General features: G+C 40.2%; 1 protein-coding gene across 2 annotated transcripts; it reads left to right on the top strand.

Annotated features, from left to right (window-relative positions):
- Positions 1-1,556: 1,556 nt before the first annotated feature.
- Positions 1,557-18,935, top strand: FAM199X (family with sequence similarity 199, X-linked). 2 transcript variants are annotated; one of them, XM_075941119.1, is made up of 6 exons: positions 1,557-1,819; positions 3,008-3,227; positions 8,801-8,950; positions 9,318-9,479; positions 12,006-12,266; positions 13,046-18,935. In XM_075941119.1, the coding sequence occupies exons 1-6, from the start codon at positions 1,650-1,652 to the stop codon at positions 13,214-13,216; spliced, it is 1,134 nt and encodes a 377-aa protein (XP_075797234.1). In that variant the 5' UTR covers positions 1,557-1,649; the 3' UTR covers positions 13,217-18,935. The 2 variants fall into 2 exon arrangements, with proteins under 2 accessions (XP_075797234.1, XP_075797235.1); XM_075941120.1 differs by having other exon boundaries at positions 12,006-12,283.
- Positions 18,936-25,848: the final 6,913 nt, after the last annotated feature.

Below are 25,848 nucleotides of genomic sequence, written 5' to 3'. Positions count from 1 at the left end.
GCAGGCCTGCGGCACCGTAGGGCGCGTCTACACTGGGGACAAAGTCAGGGCTGCCAGAGAGTTTCACAAAAAACACCAAACATGGGGGGGGGGGGGGGAATTGGTTGAGCCAAAAAAAAAAAAAAAATAGTCCCGGCCCTTTTAAATCCCCAGGCACTCCTACAATCTCCCGCTGGGAGACTGTCCCACGTGGCCTTCCAGCCGAGAAAGAGAAAAACAAAACAATACCGAACATTTTAAACGTCTGGTATTTTCTGTTTTTTTTTAACTGGACACATGCCGTAAAGACCGGGCTGTCGGGACTAAGACCGGACACCTGGCAACCCTAGACAAAGTGGAATTAAGCGACGCAACTTCAGCTTCTTCAATTGCATCGCTGAAGTCGAAGTAGCGTAACTTAGCTTTTGGTGCTGGCCCCACAGCAGGAAGTCAAAGGCAGAGCATTCTTCCTCTGGCTTCCCTTACTCCTCATAAAAGCAGGGTTACCGATCATGGCCCTGCCTTCCAGCCCTGCTTTCCAGCCGCCCCCCCTCCCCCTGCTATGCCAGGCTTCTGTCTGTTGCGCAGCCAGAAAAATCAGAAAATACCAGACATTGCATGTGTCCGGTATTCCCTGATTTTTTTTACTGGACAAAGAGCGCAAATACTGGACTGTCCCGTAGAATACCAGACACCCGGCAACTCTACCCAACCCTACGTGTGGCTGGCTAGTGTGTCTGTATGTGGAGGTGTTGTTGGGTACTTGTGGGGGGGTGTTGGTGGCTACTTCTCTGTGTGTGGGGGGGCAGGAGGTGTTGTTGGGTACTTGTGTGTGGAAGGGGTGTTGCTGGGCCCGCGTGTGTGTGTGTGTGTGTAAGGGGTGTTGCTGGGCCTGTGTGTGTGTGTGTGTGTAAGGGGTGTTGCTGGGCCTGTGTGTGTGTGTGTGTGTGTGTGTAAGGGGTGTTGCTGGGCCCGCGTGTGTGTGTGTAAGGGGTGTTGCTGGGCCCGTGTGTGTGTGTGTGTGTGTGTGTGTAAGGGGTGTTGCTGGGCCCGTGTGTGTGTGTGTGTGTGTAAGGGGTGTTGCTGGGCCCGTGTGTGTGTGTGTGTGTGTGTGTGTGTAAGGGGTGTTGCTGGGCCCGCGTGTGTGTGTGTAAGGGGTGTTGCTGGGCCCGTGTGTGTGTGTGTGTAAGGGGTGTTGCTGGGCCCGCGTGTGTGTGTAAGGGGTGTTGCTGGGCCCGCGTGTGTGTGTGTGTGTGTGTGTGTGTAAGGGGTGTTGCTGGGCGTGTGTGTGTGTGTGTAAGGGGTGTTGCTGGGCCCGTGTGTGTAAGGGGTGTTGCTGGGCCCGCGCGTGTGTGTGTGTGTGTGTAAGGGGTGTTGCTGGGCCCGTGTGTGTGTGTGTGTGCGCGCGCGGGGAAGGGGTGTTGCTCCGCACTGCGCGTGTCTCTCCCTAAGGGTGTGGAAGGGCGGGGCCCGGGCGGCCTGGAGGCTGCAGTTCCCCTCCGCCGCAGCAGGGGGCGCAGCAGCCCTGGCCCTGGAGCCGGAAGCGGCGGCGCTTGCTCCCGCCCCCAGCAGGTGATTGACGCCTGGCACCGGCCGGCCTGTAATGGCGGCACCCGCGGCCCGGCGGCGCTGCCCGTGAGCCCCTCCCCGCCCCCGCAGCCGGCGGCGCCATGAGCGAGGCGCGGTGCGAGAAGTTCCTGGCCCCGGACGAGCCCTGCCCCCAGCCCGCGCCGCGCGCCGCCAGCCTGAGCGAGGAGGGCTGCCTGGACGTCAGCGACTTCGGCTGCCAGCTCTCGTCCTGCCACCGCACCGACCCGCTGCGCCGCTTCCACTCCAGCAGGTGCGCGGCCCCGCCCGTGTCCGGCCCGCGGGCCGCGCCGAGCCCGCTGCGCTGCGAGCGAACGCGGCCCCCCCCTCTGAGGGGGGGGGGGCTGGGTGGGATGCTTTGGAGTGGGAGGGGCCGAGGCAGGGGGGCGGGGCCAAAGGGGGGGGGGGGTGAGCCCAGCAGTAGAGGAGCCGGTGTGACTACGGAAAAACGGCTTTTGTAGCCAGGTGGGATGGTCACGTGGAGTCGCCGGTGCCGTGAACCGATCCACCCGGGTTCATGGGTTAATGTTGTCGGCTCCATGCATGCTGGCTGGCTCTGTGTCAGGCAGCAAGCGGGGTGCCTGTGAGGAGCTGGCTTAACAGCTCGCTCCCCACAAGCACCAGCTCCACCAGCCGCCTCTGATAGGCAGCAGTGCAGAGGGTAAGGAGGGAGCTCCCTGCATGTATCCGCTCTGAAGACCCCTGCTTGCCCCTTGCTGCTTCCTACAGAGAAGGTGGGGGGCAGGGAGGCAAGAGCTGGTGCTGGGGAGAGCTGGCTTAAAACCTGGTTCCCCCCACAGCACCAGTTCCCTGGTGCCGCCTGCCCTCCCTCAGCCTCATTAGTTAACGGTGAAAACGTGCACTATTACATCCCTTGTGTAGAGAAGGCGAGTATTTTGCAAAGTTTGGATTTAGACTGAGAAGTAACCTAGCAATTTCCAGCTAAATTGAGTAACTGAGTTTCAGATGTTTCCCTAGCAAGCACTAACTTCATGAGGGCTATTCATGTGAGGAAAGTTATGCTTGTTAACTCCCAATTCTGTCTCTAAAACACAAGACCATCCTCATTCTCTCATCTAGTATTACTATCTTTAATTCTGTCATACTTTTAATGGAGATTTTAAAAAAAATTGGAACTTTAAAAAAAGTACATTTCTTTAAAAATCTGAGACTCAAATGTGTGGAAATCAGAAATTTGTATTACTTAGATTCTTTGAATATTAATCCTTAACTTTGAATTTTTCTTGGTTTGTATATGTAAATTAGACCCTTTATATCCATTTAAATGTGGTTTATTGGACTAATTAACTTATTTCCAGCAAAATCTACATGTAACAACTGGTAGGTTTGGGTATTTTAATATATGTTTTCAAGTGACAACACACATTTCAGGACTGTCTGTAAGCATGTGTCACTGTTGATTTGTTGGTATGCTTTGCAGGTGGAACTTGACTTCTTGTGGAACAAGTGTAGCCAGCTCAGAATGCAGCGAGGAGCTATTCTCATCAGTTTCAGTCGGTGATCAGGATGACTGCTACTCTCTGTTGGATGACCAGGAGTTCACATCTTTTGATCTGTTCCCAGAGGGTAGTGTCTGCAGTGATGTCTCCTCCTCTATTAGCACTTACTGGGATTGGTCAGACAGTGAGTTTGAATGGCAGGTAAGCTATTTTTGTAGTCAACCTATCAGATGAAGTGGGATCTACTGGTTGCTCTTTGCAGTTTAGACTCAGAAGTGACTGTTTGAGGCTCTTTGATGGCATGATAGTCTCACTGCCTATTTAGATTCTGCAGTGAAGGAAAATATCATTTTATTACGAAGTTCCTATATTGAATTTTTATGACAAGACGTCGGCTTCTGAAATAGGGATTTCATATTAGTCCCATTCAGCTTTAGTTATCAGCATATCTTGCATCTGAATCCCAGTCCTTCCGTGTGGTGCACCTTCATCTGTATTGGAATCTGGCGGTGTATACCTGGCATTGACATTCCAGTGTGGCTTGCTTGCTGCTGAGTTATTAAATCCTATTAGTGACTTTGGCCTTTTGGGACAGTTAGTAATCACTGTGGACCAGCCCTCTATTCTGTGGTCCGGTGGATGGGAAGAGTGCCAAGATGAGCATTGTGTTACCTTGGCTCTTTCCTCCCAATCCGTTGTGCACAATTTAATCTGACCTCAGATTCTAATCTGGTTTCTTTAATTTTTGTTTGTATATAGTAGCCTTACCTGTGGAACGTGCACACGCTCTTTCTGTTACCGGTTGAGATTTGATTATTTTAATTGTAGTTAAATATCTGGAGCGTGCTGTTTTAGGATAAGTGTAATCATCCAATAAAAACATAGTGTTCCCTTGATCATTCATGGATTTTAATCATGTTATACAGGTTGTACTTCACTGGTACAACCTGTATTACCACCCTTGGGACCTAATTGGTTACAAACAGAAGTATTTGCTGGATCAGGAGAGGTCCATGCCAGCAGAAGGGCCGACATTGACCGAGCAGGGAAGGGGTGACTCCGAGGAAGAGGCAAGATGGCTGGGGAGCCCTGTAGAAGTGCATCAAGGCCCACTGCAGCTGCCCTGCCTCTTCCTTCCCCCACTGTCCTTGCTCCTCCGCCCTTCCTCCCTGAGCTTGAACACTGCAAACGAGCTATTGGGCTGTGGGAGGGTGGGAGCTGAGAGAAAGGGTTGCTGAGCACAGGGCCCTGGCTTTTCCCCATGAGTGCTCCAGCCAGAGAGAACCCACAGGGAATGTCAACCATAGATGTTGCCAGATGAGGACATTCTAGATTATAGAGGTTCCGCCTGTACTCTACCATGGAAATATACTGTCTGTTCCAAATGCGATTTAACACCCCCTCCACTTCAGTGGAAACATTTCATGATGAATTAGGGATGTTACAGATATCCTGCAGTAGAGACACTGTAAATGACATTATGTAGGATAGCATTCACTCAGAGCAGCTCCATGTTTCTTCCTGTATCTTTAAAATCCCAATTTCCGACTATATCCCTTGTACAAAAAGATTATAATGCAAATTGTAGCAATACTGCGGAAAATTACCCAGTTACTTAGTTCCTCAGGGCTTGTCAATGCTACAGAGATCGAAGCTGCTGCAGTTGATCTTCCGGGGTTCGAATTAGCGGGTCTAGTGAAGACATGCTAATTTGAACTGAGAGGGTGCTCCTGTCCGTGCCAGTAGTCCTGCTCCTATGAGGAGAAAGGGAAGTTGAAGGGGGAGTGTGCTCTAATCAACCTCCTGCTGTGAGGATGGTGCCAAAATGTGATTTAAGATACTTCAACTCCAGCTAACATAGCTGGAGTTGCATATCTTAATTCAAACTTATCCTCTAGTGTAGACCAAGCTTCAGTGAGTTGTGACATGTTCATTACAAGGTGAAAACTGTGAGATAATTTATAGTGAAAGCTTCCTGGTTATTTGATTAGCTGGCAGCTTTCCTTTTGAATAGTTGCTGGATATTTTTATAAGCGTTTGTTAAGAGACTTACTTGACTGGACATGTAGAGCTTTGGAAAAGATTTTTCATTGCTTTACAACCTTACACAGCAACTTCTGTAAGTGAGTAATTCAGTTGTTCCATTTAAACTTGAAACATGATCACAAGTGGCATGTCAGTTGTACAAATGAAACCAGTTAAAATTCTGTTGTTGTTTACAGGAAAACAATGTGATGCAGTTGTTTTATGGTAGTTATGTAGTTACTGTGCATACTACAAATAAATAGGTTTCCAGTCTTTTCAAACCATACTTTTAGAATAGGCAGTTTATTTTACAATGGAAAATATTCCCAATTATTTAACTTTTGTTAAACTCCTGTAATTGTGACAGATTCATTATGGGTTCCCAGGGTATATATTATACTTGCAGGTAATTAGAACTGTATGGTTCAGAACAGTGCTTTTTTTGGTTTAAAAAAAAAAGTGCCGGTACTATGGTTGGCAGATGGTTTTAAAAAAATTGTTGACCAAAAAAAAAAAAAACCAACCAAACAAAAAACCCTGCCGGGGCCAAAATGTGGTTGTGGCCACTTTAATTGCCCCAAAAAGGTGGTAGAACGCTGTACCCGTGTGTACTGTCACAAAAAAACACTGGTTCAGAATGTCTTTTTTAAATTACATAATCTTGTCATAATAAAAATGTGGCTTGTTAAAAATGTGGCTTGATAAACTGAATAATTTTAATGCAAACATTAATAATTACCTTTATTCTGAGGCATCCTTTTGCAATTTGAAGTTACCATTTTTATATGTGCATTCATTCATCTTTGTAGGATCTAATTACAATACTTAAGTGACGGTAATGGTATTTCTGCACGTTAGAGCCACGTGGTTTTAAATAATAATGTACTGCCATTTAAGGTTTCTTTCTAAACTTTAGAATAGTGTCTCTTTTATAAATGAGTATTTGTTTATGGGAATGAACAGAAAAGTCCCATCTTTAAAAAAAAAAAAAAAAAATGGTTGTGTATTAATACTTTTCACATTGAAAAACACAAAATCCATTTGTTCCAGAGTTTGTACATATATAACATTCAATTTTGAAAGCAAAGATCTAATTAGAATAAACTTAAATCCATACAATTAATTTAAACCAGTTGCCATTACCATTTTAAAATTAATTTATAAACCTTCTGCTTCCCTTTTCTAAGCATCTGAGCACCTTATTTTATGAAAGCAACTAATTATAAAAAATACTAGCTTTTCTTGTAAACATCACCAATTAAGCCATGTTTTTCCACTTTGTACTGTTAAACAAAACATTCTCAGAAATTTAACCCAACAGATAAGTGTTATATTGTCCTGAAGCATGTTAAATGCTGGCTGTGGTGGACTTCAAGAAACACTGTTCGCTCTGCTGTGGGAAGTTTAAGATGCATAAATTGACAGTTACTCCTCTCTCCCCTGTCTCATGAGTAATTCCAGATTATAAATACCATCTTGAAAGGCACTCAGCAGAGAAGTGAGTAAGTAGCCATTGTGGTCAGCAGATTTGTGCTGCATCCTGCACTAATGGAAGCTTTTAGGCACTTTTCACGGCTAGACCCAAGTAGTGTATGTTGCCATAATGCAATCTGGAGGTAATACGCATGGATCATTGTGTTGGAGATGGATTAGAAAAGAATGATCCGGGCTCGACTATTAGTGTAATCTACTCGCCCATGGCGAACAGGCCGGCATAGCTGTGCAGCGTGGTCAGCGCATGCGCAGCGCGTCGAACCTCGCGGCTGGCGAGCAGGGCTCGCTGCCGCTTGGTGAGCCCTGAGAATGATGATAACCTCCAGAACAGTTATACAAGAAAAAAGATAGTACAGCCTCTCCCTGATTTACGAACCGGTTACGGACCTAGCAATTGGTCCGTAACTTGGTTTGTTCATAAGTCGGACCCCATAGAGTTACACGCGATCACACTGTTCGTAAGTGCGGATCGCATTCGTAACTCGGGGTCCACCATTTATGACGGCTTCGGCCGTAAATGCGAATGGTCGTAAGTCGACTGTTCGCAACTCGGGGACTGGCTGTATGTGCTATATTGAGACCTCAGGTGCAGTCATAAAATCAAACTGTTGGCCAAGGTTAGACCTACATGTAGACAAATGGAAGGTGTTCTTTTCACCTTTGCTAGTTCTGCCCAGATGCTTCTCCTTAGTTCTGCCATTAACATTGCTTCCATGGTAGTTGGATTTGGCCTGAACCTGTTCACTTTGTGCTTACTGCATCTAGTGGAGGTGAGAGGGATGTAAAATCTCATTTAATTGGTTAAACATTGTTAACCCATTCACCAATTTAAAGGGGGTGTGGGCAAGGAGGCTGGGCTGGAGTGACCTTCACACTGTAGGCAGGGGATGCTCCCTGGCTCTGTCTTCGGTGGGCTCACCATGTATAAAGGCTGCTTCGCATTGCCAGAGGAGCCCCTATCTGTGGCAGGCCCCCTCTAGGGCCGGAACAGTGAACTGGAGCAGGTAAGCATCTCCTGTTAAGGGTGATGTTTACCAGTGAACCGGCTAACAAGTTAACCATTCACACCCCATCTAGACTCAAACAAAATCACAGATAAGTGTCAACTGGAAACTGAGTTTGCAATCTGGAATGTTTCACTGTCTGCCTTAAGGGGCCATATACTGTATGCACACTGAACAAGAAGAGTGACAGAAGAAATTGTGCACAACCCCAAGGAGGAAAAACTAGTAATTCCTAATTAGGGATTTTCAAGAGAGACATAAACTTGCTGAAGAACTTTCCCGTCTAGTTCTGAAGGGCTCCATGGACACATTGTCAAAACGACAGATAATGGCATTGCCTCTCCACATCTCTGACACATGGCATTAGTTGAAGGGACCTTCATTCTCAATATTTGTCTGAAGTTTCTTTAGTACCAGTCTGTCACCAAGTTTCCTTAAAACTTCTTTAGTAAGAGACTGTTTAATAATTGACTAGTGGAATCTTCTGAGCAGACACGTAATCATCTGCTATTTAAATATACTTGGCACCCTGGCTTCACAACAGGAAGCATTAACAATCCTCAATGAAGGACTAAAACCCTTCTCATTAGAATTCATTAGCCACATGGTAGGGCTCCAAATTGATGGATTTGGCTGCAACCCTTGCAAAATCTCACGGAGTGAAATTGGATAGAACACCATCAGAGAAGGCAACGTGTTCATAGCCAGCTGCTCTAGCACTTGATCCAGTATTGCAGGCTTAGATAACTTGTACTTGGCTGATTTAAAAACCCCCCCCAAAAAAACAAATTTCTCCTGGTGTAAAAAGTTTGACATTAATAGAGCGAAGACAGATTAGGTTCACTTGATTTTTTTTTTTTTCCTTCACAATGACCATTCCTTCACAATGGCCAGTTGAATGAAGATGATTGATGGAGAATGATCCTTTAATAGAGAACATATTGGCATATAATGTTAATGGAAAGAGAAGAATGAAATGCTGCATAATTCTGCTATTTCCTTGCATGCAAACTGAGAAGGGAAATCATGAAACAGAAAAGCTGCGTGGTTTGGGTTTGCTATACTTCACTACTGCACATCCGTCACAAAATTAAATTTTGTGTTTTGCATTTTGTTAGTTTGTTTGGGTTTAGACCTGACACATTGCTAATTTGATGACACATTTTGCATGGTTAATAGAATTATACTCCTAACTAGCATATTTTGAGATTTTTTTTTTCTTCTGGTTTTTTTTCCTTGCACACTTACAAGTTGCCTGGCAGTGACATTGCAAGTGGGAGTGATGTACTTTCTGATGTCATACCTAGTATTCCAAGTTCTCCATGTTTGCTTCCAAAAAAGAAAAACAAGCATAGGAATCTTGATGAACTCCCATGGAGTGCAATGACAAATGATGAACAGGTAAGATTTGTTTATTTTGGAGAGAATCAGTACAGACGTACAGAGGAATTAAGATTCAATGAAATGGTTAGTTTAAAAATTTTTGTATTGATTATATTGGTGCAAGTATGATTATGAACAATTGCACGACTGTTGAACTGAGAGATCAAATTCCTTGTCAAGAACATATAGAGCTAGCTAACTTTTCCCTTTTTATTTCAAATTTTTATCTTGGATGATACTCAATTAGGTTGAGTCAAGAATTGTATGAAGTGCATCATTTGAGAGTATTTATTTGATTCCCTATGGTACTGGATCCTTTTTATTTCTGTTTGACTCATATTAAGAGAGCAATTTTTAATAACTTTGTGCATTTTGTTTTTATTAGGTTGAATATATTGAATACCTGAGTCGGAAAGTCAGTACTGAGATGGGTCTTCGAGAGCAACTTGATATTATTAAAATTATTGATCCCACTGCTCAGATCTCGCCTACAGATAGCGAGTTTATTATTGAATTAAACTGTCTCACAGATGAAAAATTGAAACAGGTACATTAACATTTTTGCATGTGTGTCTAGAACTGGAGTTACCATTGGCCTCTAACGTTATGTTTTCATACATATCTTGGAAAATTGATTGGGTTGTGACTTTTTCCTCTATGTTCATGGAGTATCAGTTGACAGGATGGAGCACAAAGCATGTTGTTGAACTTTGGCTCATTTCTTCAACAGTTCCACGTTAGTCACGTAAATGTGACTGACGTGGATTTAGACCTTAATCCTGCAAATACTTTCACTGCTGGCGTAACTAGACTTGCATGAGTAGTCCCAAAGTGGAAGTGCTGCCTGTGTGACTATACTTACACACCTACACAAACATTTACAGCAGTGATGGGCAACCTAGCCTGGCGAGTAGGCTGCAGGTGTGGCTCTCCTTCATTTCAGTGGGCCACAAGAGTGTTGTAACCAGGATGGTCTTCCAGGATAGGGTAGTCTTGCTAACTGCGCTTGCATATCTAGAATTTGTGGGGTGTGTTGATTGAACTGTACCAGCACTTTGATTGGATGCAGCAAGAGTGCACAGCTCTCACAGTCAATTTTGTGTGCAATCAGCATGCACTTCACTTCACGTGCCCTGGCTTTGCACGTGTGACCTTTTAATAATACTGATAGATTCTGCAGGTTTCCATCCATGCTTTCTCCTATCAACCCTGTACTTAAGCAGTGATAAACAAAATGTCTTGTGGGGTCTCCCATAGAACCCCGATGGGACACATTTGCCTTCCACTTGTTTACAGGATTGAGTCCTTAATTTACTTTCAAAAACTATTTTTTGGAAAGAGACACTTGCTGATATGAGAGGATTATTTGCCTTATAGAAAATAGGAAAAAAACCTCTTCGCTGCATGTGCAGAGTAGCTACTTAGTCAACATTTTGTGTCATACCATGAGATGGATGGTACCTCCATAGATTCATTTTTGTCATAGGGTTTGTTTCCCCTCCACTTTTGTTATTGCTGAACCTATTTTGGGACTCAGTTTTGGCATGATACCAAGCATCCTCACCATTTGCTGAATTCAATTAAGATTGAGTGTGAACAGGTCCCTCACTGATTCTTGTTCATTTCATATTTTAGAGCACTTGAAAAAACTACCCCTAACCTAAAATGGTTCAGAATCTACTCTTCTGAGGAATACTACGAGTTATGACTATGAAGCAAAATGTGTTTATAAAACACAATACTTGCTTACGCAAATGTTAGCATAGTCTTTTTACACTATGGCTGACCTTTCTACATTAAATCTTTTGTTTTCGACTATTTTATAATACATTAACTAAAAGGCAGAAGAATATATTCCAGTAAGAAGGATATCAGACAAGTAATTCACTGGTTAATTAAACCTATTTTAAGAAAGTTGAAGCAAAGATGTTGTTAGTGTCCATTAGTCAATTAAAATACTTTTTGTAACTGAGTCATTGTTTTAGACCTACAGTTCTCAATTTTTTTTCTCCCACACATCACTTAATGATCTTTCCAAATGTTTGTACTGTCAACTAACGATTTTGTAAAGAGCTTAGGATAAAAGCACTATATATTAAAAACCTTAATAAAGGGTTTTTTTTTAGTGCTACAAATAAAAGCACGTAACTCGTATTTTAGTATCAGTAGAGGTCCCTCCCCTGCCACAGTGACAGGGGCTATGAAGGAGGCTGGTCTCTCCATGGCAGCTGCTGCTCTGGATCTGGGGAAAATTGCTGATTTCTCTGACTGCCACAGCCCTGCATGTCCCAAATTCCCTCACTCCCTCTTCTCATCTCACTGCCTCCCCATCTAACTTCTGTTTCCCCCACCTCCTCTTACATGTGAAGGTCCAGGCTAGGGATATGAATGACTAGTCAACTAGTCGATTATCTGATAAGCAAATGCTTATTGTATAGTCGACATGCTAGTTGACTAGTATTTCCCCGCCCCCTTGCTGCCTCTATCGGAAAGAGGCAGCCGAGGGGGAGGGGAGAGGAGAGGGTGATTCAGAGCAGCAGCGCTACGTAAAGCCTCAGGCCAGACCTCAGGCATCATGTGGCGCTGCTGATTTGAAGCCCCACATGCAGCCTGGGCCAACTTGGAACTGCTTGAATCCCCTGCTGACCCCATGCTTCTTGCAGCGCTTTTGCCTTTAAAGTGTAGCAACAGCCCTGGGACTGTTGCTACACTTCAAAGGCGGAGGCATCCTTATCGACTACTTGACTAGCCAATCGAAATTTTACACCCCTAGTCCAGGCATCTGATGAGTGGAACCATGCCTATGAGCCACTAATTAGATGGACAGCCCTTCATTCTCTTGTGTGTAGCTACCCAGATGTGAATCTTAGATGGAACTCTCTGTGGACCACTTGAATGGCGTTCATAAACCACTGGTGACCGCATTTTGAGAACTTTGGTTTCAGACTCTAGTTTAGTTTTCCCAGAACTCAGTTGTAATAAACACCTATAGCTTTTCCACGTAAACATGCTGTCACAAAACCATGCGGTACCAATCAAGCGTTTATCATTTCTAATGCTTTTTCTTCTGAAGGTGAGAAGCTATATCAAGGAGCATGGTCCTCGACAACGGTCTGCAAGGGAGAGCTGGAAGAGAAGCAGCTACAGTTGTGCAAGCACCAGTGGCGTGAGTGGGGCAAGTGCCAGCAGTAGCAGTGCCAGTATGGTCAGCTCAGCAAGCAGCAGCAGTTCCAGTGTGGGCAACTCTGCTTCAAATTCCAGTGCCAACATGAGTCGAGCGCACAGTGACAGTAATTTATCCACGAGTGCCGCAGAGAGAATCCGGGATTCAAAAGTAAAACTGCTATTCATGTATGCACGCGTGTATAGGCGAGTCTGTGGATCAATTGCTTGTGGAAAGTCATTTGTGTACTGATTGTTGTATTTTAGAGGAAAGAAAAGGTGTCATTGGTAGTCACAGAGGATCCAAGGGACATGATAGTAAAGCAGGTGTGGGCAAAAGGGCCTCTGTGGGATGTAGTGGAGCTTAGTTTGATTTGTTTGTTTGAATAGGCTAAATATTAAAAGAGCTGATAAATCAGCTTGGCATTTTTAATGGTAGAAACGTGTTCTTCCTTTGAATTTATTAAAGATCAATTTAATCTTTCAGAGCACAATACGTGAATTTTAAAGAGCACAGCGTGTGAATTTTAAATACATGAATTTTAAAGAATATCTTGATCTTTGTGATAGAACTTTGTCTGGTTTCTTAATTTTTTATTTTTCCAATATATTTCTCATAGATGAATTGTTTATGCAGTGATGTGTACCTTCAAGCATAGTGGTACTAGGAATGTTAAAATGCGTTTACTCAGGTAAATGTGTAACCGCTGAAAAATGTCATGGTTACACATTTACACTCGGGAGGATATTAAGTACGACTTAATTACATGAATAATTAGTAGGAATAATTACATGGAGTAATGGTGTCGTCTTTTTCACTTCTCAGAGAAGAACCTAACTTTGTTCACTAAAATCCTCATTTAAAAGGCAATATTGCTAATAAAAAAAAATTTATTCTGGTAATCTAGAAATACAAGAGCTCATTTTGCCATTTTGTCTTTATTTTGACAGAAACGTTCTAAGCAACGGAAATTACAGCAAAAGGCTTTACGCAAGAGACAGCTGAAGGAGCAGAGACAGGCTCGCAAGGAAAGACTGAGTGGATTGTTTCTTAATGAAGAAGTGCTCTCTTTAAAAGTGACTGAGGAGGACCATGAAGGAGATGTGGATGTTTTAATGTGACAGGGATGAATTTATCAGTGTTCTTTCTAAGCCTTAAGTGTATTATCTTTGTTTACATACATTTCTTGACCAAAATTTAGATTGGGACAGAGCTAACAATATATCAAATAGAACCCTCTAAATGTAATTTAATGTTTTAAACATTTATAATTTGAGTGAGCTGACTTTTTAAGACTAACAGTTATGACTAAGAATAATTGAGACTTTAACAAGCTGCTGACAAAATACTGGTTAGATAAGCCATTGAATTAGGTTTATATGGTATTTGCTTTGGCAAAGCTACTTGCAATGGATTGTTCTGTTTAATGGGTTGGTACTCCTTGATACTGATAGCAAACTGTGTGGGAGGGGAAAAAACCCGATTTCTGTATAGGAAATCTCAACTTTAATCTTACTCTGCATGTTCCCTTATTTCTTATGGGGAGGTTTGTTTTCATGAAGACGGGATCTTAGTTCTATAAGTTACTCTGTTCTTGCCCCCACCCATATCAAATTCTAATACTTCATGAAGTTAAATTTGATTTTTGGAAATGATTATTTTGATTTAACTCAAAGAATTATGAAGTCGTTGGGGAGTAATAAGCAGAAGCAGGCTTCTAGCAATAAAAAGTTGTAATGTAAATATCAGCTAGTAACAAAATGCAGAAGAAAACAGTCATTTTCAAATGTAGATTTTTTTTTTTCTAGGAGGAATTGGCTGTTCTTTAAGATGTAAAACTTAACTTTTTAGAGACTTTCTCCTCAATATTTGAATGATTGGTTTTTGGTTCCTTTTATAGTTTTATTTATGTTAATGATTAAACAGTGCATCCTCATTCTTGATAAGATAAAAACCCTAAAAATAAAATCTTCTCATGCATTACAATAATATCTACAGTTGAGTCATATGATACCATTAATGGTCTTAAAAGTGTTACTAGAAAGAAAAGTAAACATATGGTGCCTAAACTTGGTAGATATTTCTTTATGGCCAAAACCGTATATAGGAATAGATTCATGATGTTGGCAAGAGAACCTAATTGATTCAGATGTACATTTTAACTATATATTGCCAATTTGTTTACTGCTTGCAGCATAGTTTAAGGTGATGGGACTTTTTTGCTAGGTGTGAAACTATCTCTCAGAGTACTGGTTTTGTTGGGTAGCCTTTTGAATAAGTATTGCTGAGGAAGACAAGGACACACCTTTAGTTTTTACTTCTGTACCTGAAAACTCAAATTGGGAAGGTTTTATTCTTGACAAATTGTAAACCGATGTCTGACTTCATTATACACACATTTTATCTTGGGTTCATATTTTGTTTTGGATAAAATTGTTGTGTTCATTCAGATGGAACTGTTAGAGGTGAAAGAAGTGACTAGAATTACCTAGTTCTCAATTCAGAAAGGTGACTTCTCTGATTTATATTGATACTTCATGAATATCATTTAGATTCGTTCACTCTGCAAGCAATGAGTTTCTTACTGTCAATGTAATGAGGCCTCTGAAAATAGAATCCCTGAAAGTGTGCATTTTCAGGATCGAGACCCAACTCTACCCATGAATAACTTGACACAAGTCTGAGTAGTCCTACCAACTCAGTATGACTATTCACGCATGTATGTGTTTTGACAGACTTGGCCCTAAATTAGTCCTGACAGTGGAATTTTATTGCTTCTGTTTAACTTTTTAATTTAAATCCTGGTGGGTTGTGGAAGTTAGGTTGAGAGGAAAAAGAAAATGGGGATAAAGAAAATGCTAGCAATACTGTAGTTGAGATCACACTTTCAGTGGAAGATCAAAAGTAAAAGTATGTGACGACATATGTTTAGACTGTAGCTTCTTTAGAAATGTTTGATTATAAATGACATAGGCATATTGCTGTTCTGGAGTTTGTAGTCAGAACACGGGCCACTTGTGGGTTGTTGCAAAATATATTAGACATCTGAATTGTCTAATATGTATTTATTCCTTTCAAGTATTTATAATGTCATATGACACATTGAAAGAGCTTCAGTCAGAGAGGTCCACGGTCAGTCAAAGTAGTAAATGTAAACTCTTCTACTCAGTTGATTCATCAAAACTCACAATTTTGATTGCCTTCTCATCTGCAGTGACAATGAGAAATATCTGGTCAGTTTTAAAATTCAAATACCTGCTATGTCATTTTTTCTCTGGTCATTTGAATATACTGGTAACTTTTCATAGGCAGTTGAATGCTTTTTTTAATTTGTCCGTTATACACTGTTGCGATACTAAAAATACAAAAACAATCCACAAACTCTAATAGTAAATCTTGTTTATAGTTTTTAAGTTGTAACTCAAACCAAATAATCCTTATACTTTCTGTTCACAAGTCTCTGAGATGGAGGGTAGACAAAATTGTATTGATGTTAATACTGCTAATTTCAAAGTTAATTATTGAACCATTGTGGTAGAAATTAATAAATTCATTATGAAACATTTCAGGTAATCCATATAGGCATCTATTAGTCCAGTACAACCTTTATTTTCTACAGTGGCTTTGAAATATGCATCTTTAGATGAAGAATATTGTACATTGGTTGCCACATAGAGCATTGAAATTATGAAATGAATTGTAAAAAAAGGTGCAATACTTCAATTTAGTGGGGTGTGAAAGTGCAACTTAATTATTCTGCTTCAGCAAGTCTATTCAAAGTGTAAATTTCTTAGTTTTTATTACAAGAGGTGCTCTTCTCAGTTTGGTGAGATGCAGCTCTTTTCACTTACTTGTCACCAGCTTCAGAGTAAATATCGATGTTGACCACAAAGCAGTTTGTCTCCCTGACGTACCAGAATGACAAGTTAATGTTTCTAAATAACAAATTCCTAAATCTAAACCTTAAGTTGTAGAACAACATTGGAGGAAGACTTTGCTATAGCGATTATGTGCAGTAGCAGAATCCCTATCCAGTGGGAAAATTCAAACAAAAGGAAAGCCTGAACATTTCATATTTTAATCTTTCTCTTGGTAAATTTTATGAAATGCTTTACTTTTGTAATCGTGTTAAACTGGCTATCATTCAAAATATTAGTTTTTGTTTAAAAATAGTAAAAAATTAAAACAAGACATGCTATCCTAGCCTCCAAACTTAAATTTAAGTTCTCACCTCTGTATATAAATATGTGCATATTCCTACTTGTTATAAGGATAAATCACCTAAAATGTGCCTTACAGTGAATCTGACACTTGTTTAAAATTCTGTATTGGAAAAAGGAAAATGCAAAATGAAAATTACTACACAATGAAATGTTAATTAAAATTGGTCCCTCCTATAAAAATCAGTTTTTTTAAAATAGCAGAATTAATCATCAATTTAAATATTAGCCAATATAATTTTTCTTTAATATTTTATAATACAAAATGAGAGGAAAATAAATAGCATTTCTATCCTGGTATGTTAGTAATCCTATATAAAACAAAGTGTAAATCTAAATTTAAGCTTAATAGTTGAATAGTTCCAGTTTTCATCAGCTTGGATGAATCATTTCCAAAACTATTTTGGTCCGTTGGTGGTGATGCTTCACCACTATCTAGAGAGTTCACTTCCTCATTGTATAATTTGATGATGATAGTAAAGAAGAGCGGAGGAAAAAGTGGCTTCCAAAAAGAATGGTGCTGATTTTAATAATGTGCTGTTTTTAGCATCCTGAAACTTAAGTAAAATATTATTGGTTATTCAGTTATAACTGTGTGGTTCTTTGGTCACCAAACTGAACAGCCTTCATTTCTTTATCTCATGCACCTAAATGTTTTGCCTTTCTTATCTCCATCTTGTAAAACCAGTCCATGGGAAGCTGTGTGTTCAGCACCTCCTAAAATAAGGCCAAGTAATTTATTTGCTCTGATATGCTTATTTACACGTTGAGATTGCATATCTGAGCAGGAGGCAAAATAGCTTCAAGACAAAGGATATTACAGAATGCAAGAAGTTAAATGTTTCCATCTCTTCATAGATTTCAATTCTCACATTTGAACAAAAACAGCCTTTTTTTTTTCCCCAGCCCCAGCATTTTTTGTCAATGATTTTGGTCTTCACTTATAAAATGTAGAGTCATTCTCATCAGCTATTTGCCCACGGTGTCAATCTAATGTATGGGTTTGTAGGTGAAAAGAATATTTAAGTTTTGCTGCCTGACTGCTAGTTACTACTTCAATTTGTCATTCCCTCTGGTCTTTGCAGGACTGACATTGTAGGTCCAGAAAGAGGCCAAACTGTTAAAATTTTAGATCTTTGAACTGCCTTTTAAAATGTCCAATCCAGCTTTTTTCCCTTGATGAGAATTTTAATTTTCCAAAGCAATGAACAAGTGGAGAAGTAAATGCTGATAGTTATTTGGTTCTTTAGTATTGGCACTGTGCATATCTTGAGCTTTGTAACAACTTTGATATAAATGTAATCCATTTAAACTCCAAGAACATTAACAGTTTGCTGCTTGGTAACTATTTCTTTGCAAAGGCTTAGAAGGAGCACTGAAAACCTAACTGGAAGAGGACTCTTTTTTTTTTTTTTAAGTAAAAATATTGAGCATGGTTAATTATGAGTGAGAAAAAGCTGCCTGACAGACCTGTTCACTTTTTATATATGTATAGCTAATTTAGTCTTCTGCTCTGTTTGAAATTATTTCAGTTTATTCTTCCTTTAACAGCCTGACACACTTAATTAGATTAAAACATGATAAAATTTTAGTTGAGTACAAAATGCTTACTGAGAACAGTAAGCAAAAATCAGATGTGATCTTCTCTTGTTTCAATATTAGTTTTTTAATGTTTTTTTTATATTGTGGTCAATAAAACCTGTGGAGATCTTTCTCTAGAAAATATTGCTTAAATTTATACATATGCATTTAAACTATTAAAGAATACATATTAGATGTGGAAGAATGTGCATAAATTTGACAATATGTTGATCTGAGTGGTTGAAATTAGATGCCTTGAAACTTTTTCCTTTACAGCTGCTTGAACTTCAGAAGTAAGTTGGCATGTTGATCTTTAAATATTGGTGATTTCTAAAAACTAGTTTCAGGTGTCTGAAGTGTTACTAGGCCACCGTTTCCCATGGTCAGTATTTAGCTTGTCAATTGGTCACTGCAATTCTTACACATGGGAAAACTTAGATGAAATGTGTTGCGTGCATAAAGGACCCATTCTTGCAGCCCTTTTAGCCAAATTCAAACCTTGCATGTTTGACACTTTAGTCTGAAGGAATCCTAGCCAGAGAAGAGAAATGCAGAGAACTTTAATACATTTCATAATATGGTTAAAAATTTCAACTTAATTCATGTTACAACTGTCTGTGATATTGGAACCCTGAGACTAAAGGTCATAACTAAAGCAAGGAGAAAGTTTTCATTTGAAAAATCTGCTTCAGATATTCTTAAGAGTTATAATGTGTGGAACTGTTAAATTTGGAGCTATTTTTTCCAGGGTTTCTGCTAAATGTTATTGCTACAATGCACTTTTGTACATAAAACTGTCCTCTGTAAATTCTGTATTTACTTGCCACAATGTTTATAGAAAGCTTTTTTCTTCAAATTGTGAAGGACTTAGCAATAGCTGCAATACTGGTGACTGACTTTATTTTCAGCTCTTCATTGTATTTAAAATAGTCATGTGAACATCAAAGTAAGGGTTGGAATTAAAAATAACATGGCAAAGATGTGCTGATGAAACTGAAAATGTGGTATTTTGTTTTGAACAATAAAGTTTGACATGGGATTTATGTGCCTGTTTCCCAACATCTGGGCAGATGGCACAAGTAAATGCCTCTGGTAGTATAAAGCATGTATGGAAGTAGTAGACCACAACAAATAACCCAGCAAAGGTTCATAGTCAAACATACACTTGATAAAAGCAGATGTGTTTTCAGTTGAATTCTGATGGATCAGAAGAAATGAGTTACATAACTTGAGATCCACTACCAATAATGCTCTGGCTTTCATCTTTGACTTTCCCCCTCATGCTGTCATTAAAAGTTCTCATTTGTTCTCTAAGATCCTGGTGGTGTCTCTGAGAGTGTATCTTCACTGCCGAATTACCTCTGACTTGAGTTTAATTGCTCTTTCAATCCAGACTAGCTGACCAATCCTGGGCTATGTCTAGACTGGCATGATTTTCCGCAAATGCTTTTAACGGAAAAGTTTTCTGTTAAAAGCATTTGCGGAAAAGAGCGTCTAGATTGGCACGGACGCTTTTCCGCAAAAGTACTTTTTGCAGAAAAGCGTCCGTGCCAATCTAGACACACTTTTGCGCAAAAAAGCCCCGATCGCCATTTTCGCGATCGGGGCTTTTTTGCGCAAAACAAATCTGAGCTGTCTACACTGACCCTTTTGCGCAAAAGGACTTTTGCCCGAACGGGAGCAGCATAGTATTTCCACAAGAAGCACTGATTTCTTACACGAGATCGTCAGTGTTCTTGTGGAAATTCAAGCGGCCAGTGTAGACAGCTGGCAAGTTTTTCCGCAAAAGCAGGTGCTTTTGTGGAAAAACTTGCCAGTCTAGACACAGCCCTGGGGTATAGCATAAAAACCAAGTGAGGTTTTCAGGCAGGCAGGTAACATGCTTAGGTTACAGTGAGGACACAGGAAAAATCACTTGAGTCCTCCATAGCTTTCCCACAGTTCACTGGGAAAGAATCAGTGGCACTCACACCTGGGCAAGGTGAACCTGAGGTGACCAGCAGTCTGGCAGGAACACTCAAGTTAACTAGTGAAGACGTAGCCTAAATAGATAAGTACAGAACCATATAGGAAAGGCCTTGTGTATTCTGCTATGCTGCAGAATTTGTCATAGAATTGACTCCACAGTTTACTAATTAAAATGCAGCAATTTAATGTCAAAAGTGCAACTGCAAACTTAGAAAAGGTAAACTTTTAAAATTGTTTTTTTTTTAAAGCCTCATCTGTTTGCCACTAGAGGGAGTTCTGTGGTTGTGTTATCTGCCTCTGACAGCACAATTGAACAGACTTCAGTGTTCTTCATTCAATGCCCCTTCTTTATTCACCAAAGAGCAGTTTTGTTCTGATTAGATTCATGCTCTAGAATGCTGTCACAGGAGAGAGACACCTATAAAGAATGTGGTGTCTATCCTTTGCCTATTAAAACTACATTTTACTCATTTCAAATGGCTTTTTGTAAAAAGTTTAATTTTGCTTTTTTATTAGGAGACATTGCCATAATTTTTCTGTTGATCTTGGATTTGGGAGTTGGAGGGGAATCCTACTTGTAGCTGAGAGGAATATATTCTGCAGATATGCATATATTTTAAAAATCTCTAGGTTTTTTTTGGTTCAGTATTATAAAGCTGAGATCAGGGCAGTTGGCACCCTCAGAAAAAGGACAGCAGTGCTGACTCCTATTCTCTCACCCAAAGAGTGACCATCCTAAGTAAATTTTGGAGTGAATTGGAAAAACTTGGATTGCTGCCTCTGTTGAACCTGTTCTGTTGAACAAAATGCTTTACTTTCTGCTTAAGTCCATGTTGTGCCTTTTTACACACACGTTTTCATAGACACAGTAACTGCTGCAGGTGTGTTCATTTTCCCGGGAGTTGCAGGTACATGCTAGGAGATCATGGCCCCACTGCTCTTATGCAATATCAGTGAGGCTCTGTGTACTAGAATGTGATTATACAGCCACACCACTGGCTTGTATCATTCTCATGATGCTTCATAAATAACCAGCTTACTACACTGAAGAAAATTCAGGAAGTGGGGGAGAATGTCTAGGGGAGATACTTGCTCAGAACTCCTACATGAGCAGCTCTTAAAACTTCTCCAGTGCACGTGCTGTCTTCAACTACACAGGTCCAGATCACTTTAGGCGCCTAACTCCCATTGATTTCAGCATCCCTAACGTACATTGACTCCCAGCTGATCACCATCTATACTGCAGTTGGGGCAGTGTTTTGCTGTTTTAAAGCTTAGATTCTTTGCCAAGGAAGGACCTCACCTGCTTGAAAGCCTTGCCCGCTGGCTAGGTTTGACTTGAACCGCTGCTTGGCAGCAGGCCCCATCTTAAACCTCTCTCCATGCGGACTTACTTCTCAAGAGACCCCCATCATTTAAAAACAAATCACCCCATCTCCTGGTTTCTACAAGGAGGGAGGAGATAAGATCCTAGTAGTAGCAGCAGTCTGGGCCTTGTTGTGCAACTAGAGTTGGACATGCTGCATGTATAAGAAATCTTGGAAGCAAAATCCTGCTTAGCTGAAGTGTTCTTTGCTGCTTCCCATATAGTGGAGTCAGTTTCCTGTTCATAAACGTTTCCCTCTGAGAATGGGGAAAAAACTCTTGAAAGACTGATAGTTCAGCTCCTTGAACAGCAGGGTGCATTTTTGCTCCTCCTTGCCTACGGTAATCTGAAATATCCCCAGCAGCACTTCATTTGGGTGCGATTGGGTACTATTGACATCACTAGTAAGCAGCAGGAGTTGGGCGAAGAGTGGAAGAATGAAGGGGCACAGTTTTAAAACACATCTCATGGTAGTGAGTCTGTATTTTCAGCCACACAAAATTTGCTCTGTCTTGTAAATCCTGTACAATCTCTCTGGACAGACAGATTTTTAGGTAGTTGGTCCTAGCAAAAGTGTGTACACTGATAGCCCTGGAGTGAGGGAATATGCATGGAAAAGGAATGAAATACACCATACAGCTATGAACTGCACCATTGGGTCAAGTGTTTCCCTTCTTTCTAATCTTGTAGTTCCTGTCTTTTCCCACTAGTAAGTAGAAATGCCCCACCCAATGCATTGCTGCTGCTACAGAGCGAGAGTAACGTGTGCTTACCATCTGTTGACTAGTATTTAGTGCTGACAAGCATACACACTGACAAGACTTATCATTTGTTCTGAACATCATAGCTCCCTTGGACATGTTAGTGTGGCATCTCTGCTTTGCAGTTCAGTGCTGGTTAGGGATGTGTTGCTGCCCATGTTCTTTTCTCCTCCCTGTAACACCACAGACATCCCCAGCCATCCATTTTCCACATAACTAAATATAATTCTTAGTACTAAACAATACAGATAAGGGAAAAAAGCATTAAAATAAGCAGCAATTGTACATCAGAGAAATCTGTGCACATGGGACTCTTATCTGATATGTTCCTTCTTCCTCGAGCCTTTTGTATTCTGGATTTCCCTCCCCCCCCCCTTTAATTTCTGTTGTCCTTTTGGACCATCGTATGGAATACCCTTGAATGTTAAGAACTGATCCATAAATTCTGTGTTGATGGTATGGTGGAAACATTGACTTCTTTTAAAGATCCCATATTGTATCCCTCTGCAATTTTGTATGGTCTATTAAGAAGGTCACTTGGGTAATGAGACAAGTTTTTACAATATAAAAATAATTAACTAAAAATAAGGAAGAGTTCAAATAATTGTAGGGTGAATTTATTCATTAAAATTCCTAGTCTCTCTCTCTTGTTTCTTTTTGTTTTGTTAAATGCAACTAAACTTTTAGCCTATTTCTTCTGGGATTGAGTTGCACAGATTAAACAGGAATAGTTAATTTTTTCAATCCATTGGTATTTAAATGTGTCCTTTTTAATTTCCTTGTGTTTTACATGGCTTCGTGTACTTATAAGGCAAGCTGAAGAGTCCAACGGAGCATCTTTACGCCATTTATTTTTGACCCTATATATTTGCTAAATGTTCATTTTCTCATACTTTATTTTTGCTATTTGTATTGCAGTACTGCTAAGAGTATCCTGAACTGGGACTGTTATGCTAGGTGCTGTGCAAACACAGAACAAACAGACAGTCCTTGTCTGGAGGTGTCTCAGTTTCTCTAACCACCATCATTACCTTTATCTATTTTTTTCTCTTTCCTGAAGGATCTCTCGTGAGTTAGAGAAATGAAAATGGAATACAGGATTCATGATAAAAACCAGCCATCCAATTCACCATTCTATAATCAGTTTCTTTTTTAAGTCAGCCTAATATCTTGTCATCTCTGAGCAGATATTCACATGGAGTTGTGTGGCTACTACTTTTTCTCAGTGTACTACAGATACATGCTGATGGGTTCTTAAATTACCCGTATCAAGGCTTGAAATGGTTCTTTGTGCTGGGTGTCACTTTGTGCTTGCCCCCACTGAATTTCATCAATAATTTCACAATCACTGGGCTTTGATGTGCTGTTAAAGTTACTTGCAGTTCTGCGAAACCTAAATGCCATTAGAAATGTTGTCATCTCCTTATTCCCTTCTTTTTCCCAATAATCATTGGAACAGCATTTCTAGTACAACTTCTTGGGACACTCCGCAGTTAACCTGTAGCTGTGTGTAAAATTGACCCGTGGTCTCTACTCTTTTATCTATTTGCTAATTAGAATATGACCGATGACAGAGCTTTACTTCTCAAGGGAATGCTTTGCTGTATTGGTACTTTCTTGAGGAAGACCTTTTAAAAAAAAAAAGTCTTGAAAGTCCAGCTAAATATCTACAAGTTCTCCTTTATTTGCTACAGGATGAACTTCTCTAGTCCGGCACGCTCTGGTCCAGCAACATCTGTGGTCCGGCATGATTTTCGTTAGCTGGATGCCCACTTATCATGGGTGTGGCCAAATTTCCCGTGGTCCCATAAAGTTTGTTTACAGCCTCCAGTCCTAGCTCTGTGTTCTGTGCTGTTACTTAGCTCTAATTTACCTTCGAAGAGCCCAGTCAGCAGTGGAAATTTTGGTAAAACTGCTACACAATATTGATCTCCTGTGGTCCAGCAAATTCTCTGGTTCGGCACCAGTCGTGTCCCGAGGGTGCTGGACTAGAGAGGTTCAACCTGTATTTTGTTGACTTGAAAGAATTTGAAGGGATTATGCTTATGTAGGCGTTCTGTAACCTAGGAGGCTTAGACACCTCATTCCTAAATCCCTTTGGAGGAATAGGCAAGTCGATAAAGCAATGTGGGGAAATTTGCTTTAGCTAACTCCTATTTTGTTAGTTGACAAATAGAGAACTCTGGTCTTAACATCTCAGTCAGCACCTTCCATGAGTGCGATATATACCTTAGAAAACTTTGAAACTGTGCAAGCCTGTGCCTTCAAAGTAGACTAAATTGATTCTTGCTTTAAATCATGCAATGATTTGCAATCAGATATCTGCAATCAGTGTAATCTACAAGAACAATGTAAATGCTTTTTAGTAATGGACCTGTTTACCAGAATTGGTTGAGTCATGAAAAAAAAGACAGGCTTGGTAATCTATTAGAAAATATTCTACGAATACAGTATTTGGCAAGTACTATTTGGCTGTGTCTTTTTTAAATGGAGTGGGAAGTTGGCTGTCCATACAGTGTAGCTGACCTGCAGTATCTCCTGTTCTAAAAAGCCATTCTTGTCAATATGGAAACAATATTGCCAGAAACCATTGATGTGCGTTTATTTGGTGGGTAGATGAAAGTTATATGTATACATTTTCTCTTGGTATTAATGAAAATATATGACAGGAAAGGGAGCATGTTCTTTCTGAAGTTTGAAAGACAACCTCTTCATCTCTGTTAGCACTAAAATATGTTCAATAAGATGAGTTTATTTACCGGGCAAAAGCCATTCAAAGAATAAAACACAAGGAAAAACTATGTAGCGCTTTAAAGACTAACAAGGTGCTACATAGTTTTTCCTTTTGTTTTAGCAAGATCAGACTAACACGGCTATCTCTGTATTACTATTGAAAGAATAAGTATGGCTTACTAACCTGTTGCTTTTAACAAATCTATGCACTTCCTCATGAAAGGATTTAGACTTTAAAACTGTTTGAAGTTGCAAATGTTAGTCAAACAAAAACGCAGCGGTGACTAAAATCTTAGTACAAATCCATTTGCAGGCAGGTAAAATGAGTGTAATTGGTAATTCTAAATACCTTATTGGCATATGTATTAAAATTCTAGAATATGTATTTTTCTTAGTATTGCATTAACTGTAATTTCCGTGTAATGCTTGAATTCATTTATATATTTGCACACTACACTATCAGATAAAAAAAGTGCCAAAATGTGTACGAGGAGGCCATCACTTTAGCTTAATTGCACACAAATTTCCTGCAGACTCTGATGCTTAAGACCAATAATGAGATTGCTAGAGCTAGAATAAACGCATTAGCTTATAAATTTAGAGCTTCTACCTACTTTGCAGTGGGAGAATCATCTCTAAATGAGCCTAGTAACATTGATTTGTGATTAATCATTTTACTTAGTGACTCATCTGTGATCACAGTGCAACAAAAATGCCATGTTTGCTTAGTGGCATTAACTCCATTTATCTTCTGTGCATTTGGAGAATTGCCTTGTTGTCAGTGTGGGATTGGGAATATGTCTGAACAATATAGTCATCGTTCAATTTGATGTCAGAGTTTTTGATAACATGAAATTGGGACTGAGGAAAAGGCCATTGATTTAAAACAAACCAACATCACCCCCTTCAAGTGTCATAATTCCAGTTGGCCAAACCAAAGTGTATTTGAAATAATGATCTTGCATCTGCAAAGCCAAAATATATTTTTTTTATCCTGTAAATGACTGTATCCTCTACTTGCTGCTGAATTCTTCATTTAGGCTTTTTGTATCGCTGATGAGTGCTCTTAACTGTTTGGGCTTGATTAGATCACAATCGTAGGTTTCCTTTGCAATGTTAGCACC

The sequence above is a fragment of the Pelodiscus sinensis genome, chromosome 13 (assembly GCF_049634645.1).
Source record: "Pelodiscus sinensis isolate JC-2024 chromosome 13, ASM4963464v1, whole genome shotgun sequence".
In the NCBI taxonomy this organism is placed as follows: domain Eukaryota; kingdom Metazoa; phylum Chordata; order Testudines; family Trionychidae; genus Pelodiscus; species Pelodiscus sinensis.
This window is presented reverse-complemented; position numbering and strand designations above follow the sequence as displayed.

Coding starts and splice junctions, on each gene's coding strand:
- FAM199X (XM_075941119.1), top strand. CDS start 1,650: ATGAGCGAGGCGCGGTGCGAGAAGTTCCTGGCCCCGGACGAGCCCTGC. Junction 8,951..9,317: donor CAATGACAAATGATGAACAG/GTAAGATTTGTT, acceptor TGTTTTTATTAG/GTTGAATATATTGAATACCT. Junction 9,480..12,005: donor CAGATGAAAAATTGAAACAG/GTACATTAACAT, acceptor TTTCTTCTGAAG/GTGAGAAGCTATATCAAGGA.